General features: G+C 36.4%; 1 protein-coding gene across 6 annotated transcripts in view; it reads left to right on the forward strand.

Moving 5' to 3' along the window:
- The window catches only part of RGS22 (regulator of G protein signaling 22), a 166,696-nt gene that overhangs the window by 127,136 nt on the left and 22,601 nt on the right, over nt 1-16,959 (forward strand). For 5 of the 6 annotated variants that reach the window (XR_007728202.1, XM_050801191.1, XM_050801192.1 and 2 more), the window contains 3 exons: nt 1,181-1,342; nt 6,680-6,859; nt 10,693-10,851. Coding sequence is in view for 5 of the 6 variants with exons in the window: in XM_050801191.1 (XP_050657148.1) it covers nt 1,181-1,342; nt 6,680-6,859; nt 10,693-10,851 (501 nt within the window). In the remaining variant the exon portion in view is untranslated. Of the gene's footprint in view, nt 1-1,180; nt 1,343-6,679; nt 6,860-10,692; nt 10,894-16,959 lie in introns of all 6 variants that reach the window. The other variant, XM_050801195.1, reaches the window with a different exon arrangement.

Consider the following 16,959-nt stretch of genomic DNA (forward strand, 5'->3'; position numbering starts at 1 on the left):
ATTCACTTTATCTGGGTTAATGGCACCACCATTCATCTAGACTGCCTGGAGTTGCTTCACTTTTCAGTTTTCAACTCAGATGTCATCCTCAAGGCCCTTCTCTGTAAAGGTTTTACTCCTCCAGGCAGAATTAGTTACTCCTTCCTTTGTGTTACCATGGCACTTTTAAAAAATGTAACTCTCTAAACACTTAAATTGATAGTCACATATTATTTGTTTCAAGGAATTTATTTTATGTGTTGCTAAATCCATCTGAACTGTTGTCTTTGGAATGATACTTCCTTGCATGGTTGTAAGCTAAAAATAAGCTTTGGGGAACTTAAATATTAAAATCTATTTAGTGAATTTGATAAAATCAATTTCTTATGTTTTCAATCTGAAAGGCTAAATGGGGTTGAATATGTGATTTTAAATGGGCAAAATAAAAAAGTAGATATTTTATATTTCCAAATTGTAAAGATGTATAATAAATGTTGATAAAAATACCTTTAGGTGTTACTAAAATGCCATGGGTGCTTCTGGCTTTTATGTTATGTAAAGTAAACAGTCAGTGAAAGGAATTTTAATAAAATAATTTATTAATAATCATTATTTGTTATTTTTTTAATCATTATTAACATAATAAAAAGATGTCTCATCTAAAAATATAATATTTTCAGGATAAAATTATAGTGAAGTGCTATAGTAAATTATTTAACTTATAGAATCAATTGATAATTTTTTCTTAAAAAATGAAAATATATTAAATGTTAACTACCTTTACTTTTTAAAAAGCAAGAGAATTATATATTAATATATAACATATGTAATAATAAAATAAATAATGTAATAACATATAATCATAACATTATGATTACTTTGTTCTGTTTAAGCACAGAACTCATACAATGTACTAAAAAGTAGGTTTTCACCATAATCTCAAGCTGTAATAACTGTTAACATTTTTAAACAATGTAGTCATATGGTCTAAATCATCTAGTCATTTCTTTTTCACTCTACCTCCTAAAAATGAAGCCATAAAAATATAAAGGAGACAAAAGAGAAAGGAACAGGGGAAAATGTTGTGAAATTCTATTGTAGGCATGCTACACATTTCGACAGGCAAAATTACAGGAGATAGAAGTTGGTAATTGTTAGCCTAATTAATGAGCCAATTTCCTATATTCTCTGTTTTGGACAGCCTGTGGAGAGTAAGTGGATCTCTTCATCTTGTGAAATCATTGCTTTTCGCAAAGCATTATTGAATCCAGTTACTTCAAGACAATTTCAACGTTTTGTGGCTCTAAAAGGAGATTTATTGGAAAATGGTTTACTCTTTTGGCAAGAAGTACAAAAATATAAGGTATTGTATTGGGAGCTGGAGAAAACCACCTGTTTTGAGGAGGAAATGCATTAAAATGTCAGATTTTCAACTAACTTTATGCACAAGATTTGTATAAGATATCCCAATTTTGCCATCATCTTCCTACCAGTATATAAATATTGAGATGTTTATTGTCCAATCTCTAGATACATTTATTATTATACAGTGAAGAATAAGAGTGAGCCCTGGAATGATAATACAGGTTGGGCATTCCAAGTCTGAAAATCTGAAACCTGAAATGCTCCAAAATCTGAAACTTTTTGAGTGCCAACATGATACTTAAAGTAAATGCTCCTTGGAGTATTTCAGATTTTTTATTTTTAGATTTGGAATGCTCAACCAGTAGGTATAATACAAATATTCCAAAACCAAAAATGAATCCAAAATCTAAAACACTTCTGGTCCCAAGCATTTTAAGTAAGGGATGCTCAACCTGTATTAGGTTTTTTTCAGATATTAACGTACATATGATTTAATGAGAACCTTCCTGAAGAGAGTTTTAACTATATTTCTACACATCAATCATCTCTAAATGTACTGTACATATTTTTTCCTAACAGTATCTATATTTGGTGTATCCATACAACTAAGATCTCTTTGTAAGAATCCCTCCCAGGCATATTTACAGTAATAGTAATCAAAGACACTGGATTATGGATAAATAAACCAATAGAGAAGAGAAAGGAATTAGAAAGAATTAGAGATGAAAAAGAACAGCCAAATTCTTAACAAAATAAGTAAAAGAGAAATGGTTAGGTACAAAGGCAGTTTATTTTCAGGGTTAAGTGTTGAGTGTAATCATACAGAATCTTCACACTGAAGAGGAGGAAGGAACTTTCCCTGTTATGTTGTCTAGACTTGAATAAAGAAATGTCTAGAAATACTGAATGGTATTTTAGTCTTTACTTAAATGCTCTCAGAGGTAGCAGGCTCATTTCCTTGCAAGCAGTCTATTCCATCCCATTGTAAACGTGGGGAATAAAAATTAACAATTTAGGAGTATAATGCTTTCAAATGGCCTATAACTATGTACTATGTGACACTAATACAGTTGCTTAACATATAGTTAGTAGTTGCTCAATAAAATTTATTTCTAAGTTTTTCCAACATACAGTAAAACTGTTTTCTACCCTTTTCCGTTATCAACAGTTTTTGTACTATTCTCAGCTGAGACTGTAACATTAAAAAACAACATTTTTGAGACAGGGTCTCACTTTATTGCCCAGACTGGAGTACAGTAGCGCAATGACAGCTCACTGCAGCCTTGACCTCCTGGGCTCAAGTGATCTTCCCACCTCAGCCCCCCAAGTAGTTGGGAGTACAGGCATGCACCACCATGCCTGGCTAATTTTTAATTTTTTTGTAGAGATGGGGTCTGCCTGTGTTGCCCAGGCTGGTAAAAAAAAATGTTTGAGAGAAGCTTTTTCACAGCCCTTCACATGAGCAATATTAAAATAACTTTTTTGGGAATTAGAAAGGAGGTAGAGTGTGTTTTCCTCAATAGGTAATTTTTTCTTATGGGTGGGCAGAACTATCTTTAACCTAATATAAATATGAACAAGCCTAACCCTGCTAGGACAAGAGGTAATGAGATACACTTTGTAAAATAGGTATTTTAAAAAACCAACTATAGACTTATACACCGTGAACCCTTAGTTTTATGACTTTCTCCTTTAAGGCCTCCATTTAAATTTTGGTCTCCATTTTAATGTCTTTTCTACAATATAGCATGAGAGACTTACAATACTAGGTAGCTATTAAAAAGCAAGCTATAGGAGTAAAGTTGTTTATATAACAAACATTTACTAAGTATCGAATGTGCCAGGCATTATGCTAGATTGTAGGCATAAAAAGGTGAATACAACACACTGCCCTCTTTCAGGCAGGAAAACATCCATGAGAACAAATATTAGGAAATAATGTTGACTCTTATCCATGTTCTGACTAGGTATAATTTTAGCACAGAGGAGAGAATGATGGGGTGGGGGGACAATAGGACAGTGAAGTCTCAGCAAGAGTGATGATACTTGCATTGGGCCGTGAGGGAGTTTGCCAGCTGGAAGGCATTTATTCCACTTGATAAAGTCTAACCGAGCTAATTCTTATAAGGCTTACTCTTATTAAGTGTTTACTATGTGCCAGATAATGTCTTAATGCTTTTCATGTAATAATGAATTTATTCTTCACAAGAATCCCATGAGGTCAAGGACGTCACTCTCATCACTTCACAGATGAAACTAATGCACAGAAAGGCTAAGAAATTCCCAACATCACACAGCTAATTAACTGGTAGAGCTAGACTTTGAATCAGGTCATTCTATTGCTAAAGCCCATGCCCTTAACCACTAAGCTGTGCTGCTTCTCAGTATTGATTGTGGTAATATACAAAGAGATGGCTGGAGCAATCTTAGTCAAACATTGCTCTGGATTGTGAAAAGTTGGAAAGAACCAGTTGTACAACAAGGACATTGGTTACTAAATTATGATATATCTATATAGTAGAACATTCTCTAGCCATTAAAAATGTTCTAGGAGAATAATCAATGATGGGAAAAGATGTTCTGCTCATTGATCTTTTTTAAAAACTAGCTACTAAAAATCAGTATGGTTTCATCTAAAGTGTATGCGTATGTGTGTGTTTGTGTCTATAAAGAAAAGACTGGAAGGATTTATTTATCCAACAAATATTTATTAAGCACCTACCAAGGGCCAGGCCAAATCCTGAGGATACAACTGTGATCAAAATAGTCTACCCTGTTAGAGCTTACAGTGTCAGAGGAAGGACAAATGAGTGTTAGACAAGACAATTATAAGAGTGTGATTAGTGCAACAAGGGAAGAAACACAGTATGCTATGGGAGTACCTGAGATGGACGTCTCTTCTGGACTGAAAGTCACAGAAAGCTTACTAGAGGAAAGTATGCTTAAACTGAGACCTTAATAATAGGCGAGAGTTAACTAAGCTAATGGCACAACAGGGCAGAACAATTAGAAAAAAAAATCAGTTATAATTATGTCCAAATGCTGTCTTTTTGCTCAAAATTATAATTGTATAGCTTCACAAATTTGTTTTATTTCATGAGCCTTATATTCCATAGTTAGGAGGCTAATTGAATAATATAAAATAGGCTTTTTCTTTTTTTTTCTTTTTTTTGAGACACTGTCTTACTCTGTTGCCCAGGCTGGAGTGCAGTGGTGTGATCGTGGCCCACTGCAGTGTTGACCTCCCTGGGCTCAGGTAATCCTCCCACCTCAGCCTCCCCAGTAGCTGGGACTACAGGCATGCACTACCACACCCAGCTAATATTTTGTATATTTTTGTAGAGATAGAGTTTCACCATTTGCCCAGGATGGTCTGGAACTCCTGGGCTCAAGCCATCTGCTCGCCTCGGCCTCCCAAATTGTTGGGATTACAGGCATAAGCTACCATACCTGACCTAAATAGGCTTTATTCTAAGGTGATGCTTAATTGAGTATGAAGTGCTAATTGTCACAATGTAACATATTAAGTTTTTTTCACACTTACACCAAATTATATATAAAGTTTTACATGAAAGACATCAGAATTTTTATTTCTTTCATAATATCCATGGGAGAGCTATTACAATGCCCAACATATACTGGGTACTTAATAAATGTTGGTTCATTTCTGGGCCTAAAGTGAGAAGTTTCCAATTTGTTTGCTTTCTGATGATTTGGAAAACAATGTCTTTGACAGAGAAATGCCATAATTCAAGCGAAATTACCTCTTTATTTAAAAAAAAATGATAGTCCTACACCTGTGACTTTAAAACTAGCTCATTTTGGGCAAAGGACATGAACATATACTTCTCAAAAGGTGTATAAATGACCAATCAAGAAACATATGAAGAAATGCTCAGCATCACTAATCATCAGAGAAATGCAAGTCAAAACCACAGAGAGATACCATCTCACACCAATCAGAATGGCTATTATTAAACAGTCAGAAAACAACAGCTGCTTGGTGAGGCTGCAGAGAAAAGGGGGCACTTACACACTATTTGTGGGAATGTAAATTAGTCCAGCCATGTGGAAAGCAGTCTGGAGATTTCTCAAAGAAATTGAAACACAGCTACCATTTGACCCAGCCATCCCATTACTGTATGTATACCCCAAGAAGAATAAATAATTCTGCCAAAAAGATAAATGTACACATATGTTCATCACTGCACTATTCACAGTAGCAAAGACATGCAATCAACCCAGGTGCCCATCAGTAGTAGACTGGATAAAGAACATGTGGTACATATACACCATGGAATACTACATAGCCATGAAAAAATGAAATCATATCCTTTGCAGCAGTGTGGGTGGAGCTGGAGGCCATTATCCTAAGAGAATTAATGCAGGAAAAGAAAACCAAAAACCACATGTTCTCACTTATAAGTATGAGCTAAACATTGGGCACACATGGACATAAATATGGGAATAATAGACACTGCTGACTACTAGAAGGGGTAGTGAGGGGAGGATGGGTTGAAAACCTACCTGTTGGGTACTATGTTCACTACCTAAGTGACAGGATCTGTACCCCAAACCTCAGCATCATGCAATATTCCCATGTAACTAACTTGCACATGTACCCCCTGTGTCTAAAATAAATGTTGACAATTTTTTAAATGGCACATTTTAATGTATGATCATTAATTTTAGGTTATCTATAAAGAGAATAATACGATAGGGTAACTACACAGCATGGATAATAAAAGACATAAAATGGCACACCTGTTGACAACCAGCATGCCCACTACCCTTTTTGAGCCTAAATCACCTTGGTGTAGAAGCAAGACTGGACAGGAAAGCTTTTATATCCACCTGTAGGTGGAGTTAGGTGCCTATTCTCAATGTTCTCCTAGGATACTATGTATACCTCTATCATAAAATGTATTAACTATCCAGAATTGGAGTAACGTGTTTTCACACTTCCCCAGTGGAGATTGAACCTTAAAAGGGTAGGGGCTCAGCTCAGTGTCTGGTGTATAACAGGCCCTCATTATATGGTGGTTAAATGAGTCAAAGTAGATACTAATGTCATTCCTTTGCCTAGAGGAACAAGTGATCAGGATTATATGAAATCTGTATTTATGTCATGTACATGTATCAAAGTCTTAGGTTCCTCAAATCCAAGAGAAAGAAAATCTATAATTTTTTAAAGACAGCCTTGAAATATATCACTGCCTTCTTGACCTAAAGTTGAAATGTATATATTAATTGAAACACATATTGATACAGTTCTATTAAGTGTTCTGGTAGTTCATTAATTATATACCATTCTATCTTTCCTTCTTCTGTTCAGGACTTATGCCATTCTCATTGTGATGAGTCTGTCATCCAGAAGAAAATTACGACTATTATCAACTGCTTTATTAATTCCAGTATTCCACCAGCTTTACAAATTGACATTCCAGTAGAGCAAGCCCAAAAGATTATTGAACACCGGAAGGAGTTAGGACCATATGTATTTAGAGAGGCACAGGTAAGAGATCAGGGCATGTGGCTAAGCATATTTTAAAATAGATTGATAATCCTTTTAAAGATAGATATCCTTTTGGGCCAGGCATGGTGGCTCATGCCTGTAATCCCAGCACTTTGGGAGGCTGAGGCAGGCAGATTGTTTGAGCTCAGGAGTTGCCAGCCTAGGCAACATAGCAAAACCCCGTCTCTTAAAAAAAAAAAAAAAAAAAGTAAATAAAAACTGAAAAGATAGATATCCTTTTAAAGCTTGTACATTATTCATATTTGACAAGGTTCCAGTCCTCCTAATACTGGGACTTATTCTATTTAATTTAAATAACCTTTGCATATGTGACCGAAATATAAAAAGCTAGTAACTTAAATGCAATTTTTTTCATGATCTTATACAGTAAATGAAATTAAATATTACCTTTTGGCTTTCCACGGTTACCATTTTTGTTTTTAACTTGTTAAACTCCAGCTAATTCCTCCTTTCTTTTTCAACATATTTCCTTTTAAAATATCTGCTACCACAAAAATGTGTAAAATAGGTGTGTCCCAAGATTTGTGTATTTTTAAAGATTAGAATATTCACATAGCTCATAAAATAAGTGAGAGGAGATTTAAGTACTCTACCAACATAAAGTATACAAACTCATGAAAGGAAAATTGTGCCTGTTAACCTGCTCAAGTTACTTCTTTTTAAGATAAATAATAGAAAACAGTGACTTGGTGAACATAATTTTTTTGCATTTTAAAAAGCCTTTTAGTGATGTTGTTCCTAAAAAATGATTAAGAAAAATAAATTATAATAGGGGTAATAGGGAAGGCCATGTCATGAATGAAGTGATATGAAACAGAGATTTAGGGTATTATTGCCCTTGAGCATGGTAAAAGGCGATTATTCTTACATTCATTTGTGAGCCAGCTGTGTTCTAAGTCCTCTAAGGAACCAAAAGTGAACTCACAATCCAAATTACGCATTAAAATAGGCAGAAATATAGAGGAATGATTGAGGACGTGCTATAGAGAAATGGTGAAAACATGGTGTCAGAATGGTAACATCTGTTAATGAAAAGATCTTAGAGATAGCTTAGCCTAGCCTGGGTTTCCTAGTAACCAGGCCAGGACTTATCCATTGATATCAAAGGCCTTGAGTCTGATGGTAAATGTCTGGAGCTGCCAATACCAGTCAGTTCTGGTATACTCTTCAAGGATTGTAACCAAAGAATTTTATTGGAGTCCTCTAGCCTATGACTTCTACCTGATTTTCTAAAAGGGAGTCCTACTAGATATATCTTAAATATGGACGTTAGAGCATCTGAAAATAAATAATCTTTATTTAGGGGCCTCATCCCACTGAATCTGTTGTTATTCCTCTTTTCCCAAGGAAGTTTAGAGAATGGCATTGCCGTCTACCCCAGGATACAAGCCACAGATCTGGTTGGCCATCTCCATGTCTTCCCTCTCCTTCATTTCCTTACCTCCATATCTAATCCATTCCTAAACCTTTCCTAGTTGTCTCCTCGTTATCTGTCATTCTATCCACACCTCCACTCACCTACCTCATTTTAGATCTGCAACATGACTCATAATGTATTACAGAAACTCCCTGCCTCTGGATTCTCACCAAACCATCCAACTAAGGGTAGACAGAGCAATCCTTTTTTAATGTATATCTGATCATGTCACTTCTCTGCTTAAAATATTTCAATTCTGGCCAAGCACACTGGCTCACACCTGTAAGTAATCCCAGCACTTTGGGAGGCCAAGGCAGGAGGATTGCTTGAGGCCCGGAGTTCAAGACCAGCCTAGGCAATATAGTGAGATCCTATCTCTACAAATAATAATTTAAAAAATATTTCAGATACTTTCCACTGCCCTCAGAATGAAGTCCATACTCCTAGATATCTCTGTAGCTACATCTTTTACCACTCCCTGCCGTCTCTGCCCTAGTCTAATTGAAATAATTATAGTTTCATAAGTGGCCCTTACTGCTTTCTCTTCTGAGTTTTTTGCAGTATCATCTTCTCTCCCTTGTTTTTACCCCTGTCGCAGCACTTATCACACTCAATTGAAAGTGATTATTCCCATGTCGACTTTCCCATTAGATTGTAACCTCTTTGAGGGCAGGGAATGGTTCTTATTTATCTTTGCACTTCAAATGCCAGGCATAGAGGAGACATTTTTAGGATACATAAATGAATGATGTGAGAAGAAATATATCATGACAGAAAGGAGTAAGATCAAATTGGAAATGAGAGCAAAGTTGAGCAGAAGGGCTGAATAGTAAATTTAAAACTGCTGACAGTTTTAGCATTGGTATCAGTGCAGCCTCTGTCTATCCCTCACTCCCACTATCAATAACCTGAAAGTTTGCATCACCCAGTCAAATTTTCGCTGGCCCCTTTTGCTCATACTAAAGCCATTATTTATTTACTGGCAGTGAGTAAAGTAGCTCTATGTTTATTAAAACATTTTCTTATCCACAATTTGGTTATCTTTTAAGATTACAAAGGTACAGGGTAATTTTAATTAACAATATATATTAACCTACAATCTCAATTGCAACTTTTAACAATAGAGTGGTTTTATGTCCTAATTGGGTGACTTTTACTAGAAAGCCTTCAAAATGGAAATATATATATTCAAGAACTGGGAGTGACTCAGGTTTTGGAAAGATAACTGAGAAGTATGATTAATAGAGGAGGAGGAGTATTTAAGCTTCAGTTCATAATAAAAACTGCCATGATCCCTTAACATTGGAACAGGGGATTACTTAATTAAGTGTATGGCAGGTAAATGTAAATGAAAGTGTCTTAAAAGCCTGCGTTTCATCAAATAAAGTATCTCTAGATTTTACATTTACACTCCCAAGAGGCTACAGAATTCAATAACAAAATTGTATTTTAAAAGGAGCGAATAATTTTAGTATTACTAATAACATTCATGTATGGAAAAGAGGAGTAATGAAATATGCCATTTCAGGTCTCTTGATCACTGCAGCATTTACTTTTTAAAGATTCCTCTTTTCCCCTATGAGTTGGCTTGGAGCCTAATGGGATGGTTCATTTTTTTCCAGGGCATTAGGTAAAGGCCATTCCTAGCAATAAGATGTTGAACTTGATCTTATGTGGCAAGTCCTACCTTCTTGAAGTAATGTATACCTCTGGAACTAATGGAAAAACTTGGCATGAGAATTAGAGCAACTATTCTTATCTCTATAAATATCACAATTAATCACTTAAAGTGTCCTTATAGAAAGCATTTGTCCAGGATACCGTTCTGCTTTTTAAATGTTACTTTTCTTGCTCTCACATAAAAGTAAGAGATTATATCATTTAAAAGTTACTCAAGATTTATCCTTAGATCTGCAGCTTTGTTTAAGAGCTTTTCCAGAGGCAAAATGGTATTTCCTTTCTCTAAAAGAAAGAAAAGAGGGAGGGGGGAGTTCCCTTCATGAACTGGATATTTGGAATACTTGCATAAAACAGCAGAGTGTATGGCAGATCAACTAGTATATGTTTTAAAAGAAAACATAAATTTCTTATTTTAAAAGACCTAATGGATTCTTTATTAATACAATCAATTGGTTAGGGAAACATAAAGAATAAAGTGAATTTTAAGTGTATTTAGTGTATGTTTTTTTTTTTTTAAGAAAGACTTCTCATTGGTAATAAAAACCATTGATAATAAGCATGTGCTGAGCAAAACTATACCAAGATGTCTGGAGACAATAAGTTGGGGCAAACATGGTATATATTAAAGATAGAATAGCTAATCTGTCATTATGGTGAATAGAGTTTAAATTGGTACATTTGTATAAAATTGTAATCTGAGACTTTTTTTATACAGATGACAATTTTTGGGGTTCTGTTTAAATTCTGGCCTCAGTTCTGTGAGTTTAGGAAGAATTTAACAGATGAAAATATTATGAGTGTTTTAGAAAGAAGACAAGAATATAATAAGCAGAAAAAAAAATTGGCAGTCCTAGAAGACGAAAAATCTGGAAAGGTGAGACAAGACTCATTTTGGGTTTTATCAGACTTTTAAAAGGTATGTGATATGTGTGAATTATAGAATAATTTTGTCTGGGGATATATAGAGAGAAGTTATGGAATACAGATATTAGTGGATTTTAAGCCTTCAGTCAGAAGCTTCAGACTTTTGGAATTCCTCTAAATTCATTTCAAATGTCATCTCTTCTAAGTGAAGGCTTCCTTGACTTTCTGTGGCAACACAAGCAACTTGCATCCACTGCAATAACGTTCCTCCCGCTTGTAGAACATGCTTTATATAGTCCTGTGATTAAGTTTTTACGTCTGTCACCTTCATCGGACTAAGATCCTCAATGATAGTATCTGCCTTATTCATCCATGTTTTATAAGCCCTTACACTAGTGTCCAGCACATGCTTAATTATTAATAATTGTTTATTGAATAAATCAGGAAATGAATGAACAAATATTATGTACTGGCAGGGGCAGCATTTTCAATATTAAAATTACAGAATGGGCTGGGCATGGTGCCTCACGCTTGTAATCCCAGCACTTTGGGAGGCCAAGGCGGGCGGATTACCTGAGCTCAGGAGTTCACAACCAGCCTGGGCAACACAGTGAAACCCCATCTCTACTAAAAAAAAAAAAAAAAATTAGCTGGGCATGGCAGCATGCGCCTGTAGTCTCAGCTACTTGGGAGGCTGAGGCAGGAGAATTGCTTGTACTCGGGAGGCAGAGGTTGCAGTGAGCCAAGATTATGCCCCTGCACTCCAGCCTGGGTGACAGAGCAAGATTCCGTCTAAAAAAAAAAAAAAAATTACAGAATGATACATTGTGAAATGTGTAAATGAGTCACAAATTGGCCAGCCTCCCTATTTGTCTACTATCTATCCATTCATTCATTCATTCATTCATTGTTCTCTTTCTCTCTTTATATTTATCCATTTTAATTAAGAAGGGGTAATTGCTCCCAAATAACATGTTTCATCTTATTTATAAGCTTATGCCTATTTTATTTTTAAAAATAAATGTAAAAGACACCAAAAGACACAAAAATAATATAATGAACACTCACATTTATTTGTGTAGGCCAGAATAAACACTTTTAACATTTTGCCTTATTTTTCTTTTTCCCATTAGAAATAAAACATTGCAAATAGAGTAAGATCTAGTAACCTGAGCCCTGAGTTATATAACCCTCCCTATACCTAGGATATATTTGTCCAGCTCTTTTTAAAAACAGTGTTTCATGCATATGGATGCATTCATAAACAACACAGAATACTATTTTTTATGTATTTTAACTTACATAAATGGTATCATATTGTATTAGTCTGCTCACTCTGCCATAAAAAGTACGTTTATTCTTTTTATTTTATTTTATTTCTTGCAATGGAGTCTCGCTGTGTCACCCAGGCTGGAGTGCAGTGGTGCAATCTCAGCTCATTGCAACCTCTGCTTCCCAGGTTCAAGTGATTCTTATGCCTCAGCCTCCTTAGTAGCTGGGACTATAGGCACACGCCACTATGCCAGGCTAATTTTTGTATTTTTAGTAGACAGGGTTTCACCATGTTGGCCAGGCTGGTTGCCAACTCTTGACTTCCAGTGATCTGTCCACCTCAGCCTCCCAAAGTGCTTGGATTACAGGTGTGAGCCACGGCGCCCTGTGATGTTCATTCTTTTTAATCAGCAAATACGCTTCCAGAAATTTATTCTAAAGGAGAGAATCAACTGGGTGCGGTAGCTCACACCTGTAATCCCAGCACTTTGGCAAGCCAGGGCAGGAGGATCGCTTGAGCCCAGGGGTTGGAGACCAGCCTGGGCAACATAGCAAGACCTCATCTCTACAAATAATTTAAAAATAAATAAATAAATAAATAAATAAATAAATAAATAAATAAGAGAATCATAAACATGCACAAAGATGTATATACACAGCATCACTTATAATAGTAAAAGTTGAAAATGACCCTTTTTTTTGGTCATCTAATTATTTTAATGGTAATATACACTATCATCTGGATATAAAAAGTCATGGACAGGTTCATCCTATGAAATGCTAGGCCTTGGGTCTTCTCAAATTTGTGCCACACTGGCAAAATATCTTGTCCTTTACAGAATATAATATAACCCTAGCCAGCTACACAGGAAATTGAGAAATAAAATACAGGGTTTCCATTATTAAAGCAAGAGTGAACTGTGTTGTTGATAACATTACCAGGTTAATTAAGGGTTATTAGTAATAAGAAAAAATAGGTACTTTTAAAATTCTGTCACCACTGCAAACAGATTTATCAGATGCTGGTTCAACAATATAGAATAATCTTAATATTACAAGTTCCTAATCGAATGCCAATATATTATTATTTTATTAATACCATCTATGCATAGTGACTACATTTTAATGTCTTTTCTTTGGGGCTTTTTTTTTTTTTTTTTTTTTTTTGAGACGGAATCTCACTCTATCATCCAGTGCCATGGCATAATCTCAGCTCACTGCAACTTCCACCTCCCGTGATCAAGCGATTCTCCTGCCTCAGCCTCCTAAGTAGCTGGGATTACAGGTGCATGCCACCACACCTGGCTAATTTTTGTTATTTTTTGTAGAGGCGGAGTTTCACCATGTTAGCTAGGCTGGTCTCAAACTCTTGACCTCAAGTAATCTGCCCACCTTGGCCTCCCAAAGTACTGGAATTATAGGCGTGAACCACGGCACCTGGCCTTTGGGACTTTTTTTTAATGCATAGGGTTTTATTTTTGTTTTACATAATTATATCCTTCCTTTTTTTTTTTTTTTTTAAGACAGAGTCTTGCTCTGTCATTCAAGCTGGAGTGCAGTGGCATGATCTCAGCTCACTGCAACCTCTGCCTCTCAGGTTCAAGCAATTCTTCTGCCTCAGACTCCCAAGTAGCTGAGATGACAGGCACCCAGTGCCACACCTGGCTAATTTTTTTATTTTTAGTAGAGATGGGGTTTCGCCATGTTGGCCAGGCTGGTCTCGAACTCCTGACCTCAAGTGACCCACCCACCTCGGCCTCGCAAAGTGCTGGGATTACAGACATGAGCAACTGCACCCGGTCTTATATCCATTCGTTATATGCAGTTTTAATCTTTTTTTTCTCATTACTGTTGTATCATAACCATTTTCTACATTAAACATTTTTTGTGAACACAGCATTTTATGACTAGATAATGTTCCATGGAAGGGTTATGGCCATGGGTTATTTAACCAAATGTTTAAATCTAAACATTTCTATCTCAGTGTTTCTTATGCTGTTGTAATATTGATCTTGTTGGGTAAAATCACTCCTCCCCAACCCCAGCCCACCACCAAAGTTTTGGGTTACTTCATGAAACTATACATTTCAATGTGTAATTACTGCTGAAAGGGTATAACATTTTAAGGCATTCAATACATTTACAAATTACTCTCTCATGCGAGTAGTAACCAGGTTCCATTCTGCTTAGCTTCAAAGATCAGACAAGATACAAATTATTCTATTAAAAAGTGTATGCCAATTTAAAATGATCTGCAATCTAAATTGGCAGAAAATACAGATTTTGCTACACTTTTGTTAATATGCATTTTTTTATTATACTTTAATTTCTGGGATACATGTACATAATGTGCAGGTTTGTTACATAGGTATATATGTGCCATGGTAGTTTGCTGCACCCATCAACCCATCATCTGGGTTTTTTTGGTTTTTGTGTTTTTGTTTTTTGGTTTTTTTGGGTTTTTTTTTGAGATGGAGTCTCACTCTGTCGCCTGGGCTGGAGTGCAGTGGTGTGATCTCGGCTCACTCCAACCTCTGCCTCCCAGGTTCAAGCTATTCTTCTGCCTCAGCCTCCCAAGTAGCTGGGATTACAGGCGCCCGCCAGTATGCCCAGCTAATTTTTTCAATTTTTAGTAGAAATGGGGTTTCACCATGTTGGCCAGGCTGGTCTCGACCTCCTGACCTAGTGATTCACCCGCCTTGGTCTCCCAAAGTGCTGGGATTAAGGCATGAGCCACCGTGCCTGGCCATGTCATCTAGGTTTTAAGCCCCACATGCATTAGGTATTTGTCCTAATGCTCTCTCTCCCCTTGCCCCCACCCCTGACAGGCCCTGGTGTGTGATGTTCCCCTCTCTGTGTCCATGTGTTCTCATTGTTCAACTCCCACTTATGAGTGAGAACATGTGGTGTTTGGTTTTCTGTTCCTGTGTTAGTTTGCTGAGAATGATGGTTTCCAGCTTCTTCCATGTCCCTACAAAGGACAGGAACTCATCCTTTTTTATGGCTGCATAGTATTCAATGGTGTATATGTGCCACATTTTCTTAATCCAGTCTGTCATTGATGGGCATTTGGGTTGGTTCCAAGTCTTTGCTATTGTGAATAGTGCTGCAATAAACATACATGTGCATGTGTCTTTATAGTAGAATGATTTATAATCCTTTGGGTATATAGCCAGTAATGGGATTGCTGGGTCAAATGGTATTTCTGGTTCTAGATCCTTGAGGAATCACCATACTGTCTTCCACAATGGTTGAACTAATTTACACTCCCACCAACAGTGTAAAAGTGTTCCTGTTTCTCTACATCCTCTCTAGCATCTGTTATTTCCTGACTTTTTTTTTTTTTTTTTTGAGATGGAGTCTTGCTAGTCACCCAGGCTGGAGTGCAGTGGCACAGTCTCCGCTCGCTGCAAGCTCCACCTCTCAAGTTCACACCATTCTCCTGCCTCAGCCTCCTGAGTAGCTGGGACTACAGGCGCCTGCCACCACACCCATCTAATTCTTTGTATTTTTAGTAGAGACAGGGTTTCACCATGTTAGCCAGGATGATCTCGATCTCCTGACCTCGTGATCCACCCTCTTTGGCCTCCCAGAGTGCTGGGATTACAGGTGTGAGCCACCATGCCTGGCCTATTTCCTGACTTTTTAACGATCGCCATTCTAATTGGTGTTAGATGGTATCTCATTGTGGTTTTGATTTTTATTTCTCTAATGACCAGTAATGATTAACTATTTTTCATATGTTTGTTGGTCACGTAAATGTCTTATTTTTAGAAGTGTCTGTTCATATTCTTTGCCCACTTTTTGATGGGATTGTTTGTTTTTTCCCTGTAAATTTGTTTAAGTTCCTTGTAGATTCTGGATATTAGACCTCTGTCAGATGGATAGATTGCATATATTTTCTCCCAATCTGTAGGTTGCCTGTTCCCTCTGATAATAGTTTCTTTTGCTGTGCAGAAGCTCTTTAGTTTAATTAGATCCCACTTGTCTATTTTGGCTTTTGTTGCAGTTGCTTTTGGTGTTTTAGTCATGAAGTCTTTGCCCATGCCTATGTCCTGAGTGGTATTGCCTAGGTTTTCTTCTAGGGTTTTTAATGGTTTTTGGTTTTATGTTTAACTCTTTAATCCATCTTGAGTTAATTTTTGTATAAGGTTTAAGAAAGGGGTCCAGTTTCAGTTTTCTGCACATGGCTAGTCAGTTTTCCCAACACCATTTATTAAATAGGGAATCCTTTCCCTATTGCTTGTTTTTGTCAGATTTGTCAAAGATCAGATGTTTATAGATGTGTGGTGTTATTTCTGAGGCCTCTGTTTTGTTCCATTGGTCTATATATCTGTTTTTGTACGAGTACCATGCTGTTTTTGTTACTGTAGTCATGTAGTATAGTTTGAAGTCAGGTAGTGTGATGCCTCCATCTTTGTTCTTTTGGCTGAGGATTGTCTTGGCTCTATGGGCTCTCTTTTGGTTCCATATGAACTTTAAAGTAGTTTTTTCTAGCTCTGTGAAGAAAGTCAATGGTAGCTTGATGGGAATAGTGTTGAATCTATAAATTACTTTGGGCAGTATGGCCATTTTCGTGATATTGATTCTTCCCATCCCACGATATTGGTTCTTCCTATTCATAAGCCTGAAATGTTTTTCCATTCGTTTGTGTCCTCTCTTATTTCCTTGAGCATTGGTTTGTAGTTCTCCTTAAAGAGGTTCTTCAGATCCCTTGTAAGTTGGATTTCTAGGTATTTTATTTTCTTTGTAGCAATTGTGAATGGGAGTTCACTCATGATTTGGCTCTCTGTCTATTATTGTTGTGGAGGAATGCTTGTGAGTTTTTGCACATTGATTTTGTATT

This window comes from Macaca thibetana, chromosome 8 (assembly GCF_024542745.1).
Source record: "Macaca thibetana thibetana isolate TM-01 chromosome 8, ASM2454274v1, whole genome shotgun sequence".
NCBI classification, from domain to species: domain Eukaryota; kingdom Metazoa; phylum Chordata; class Mammalia; order Primates; family Cercopithecidae; genus Macaca; species Macaca thibetana.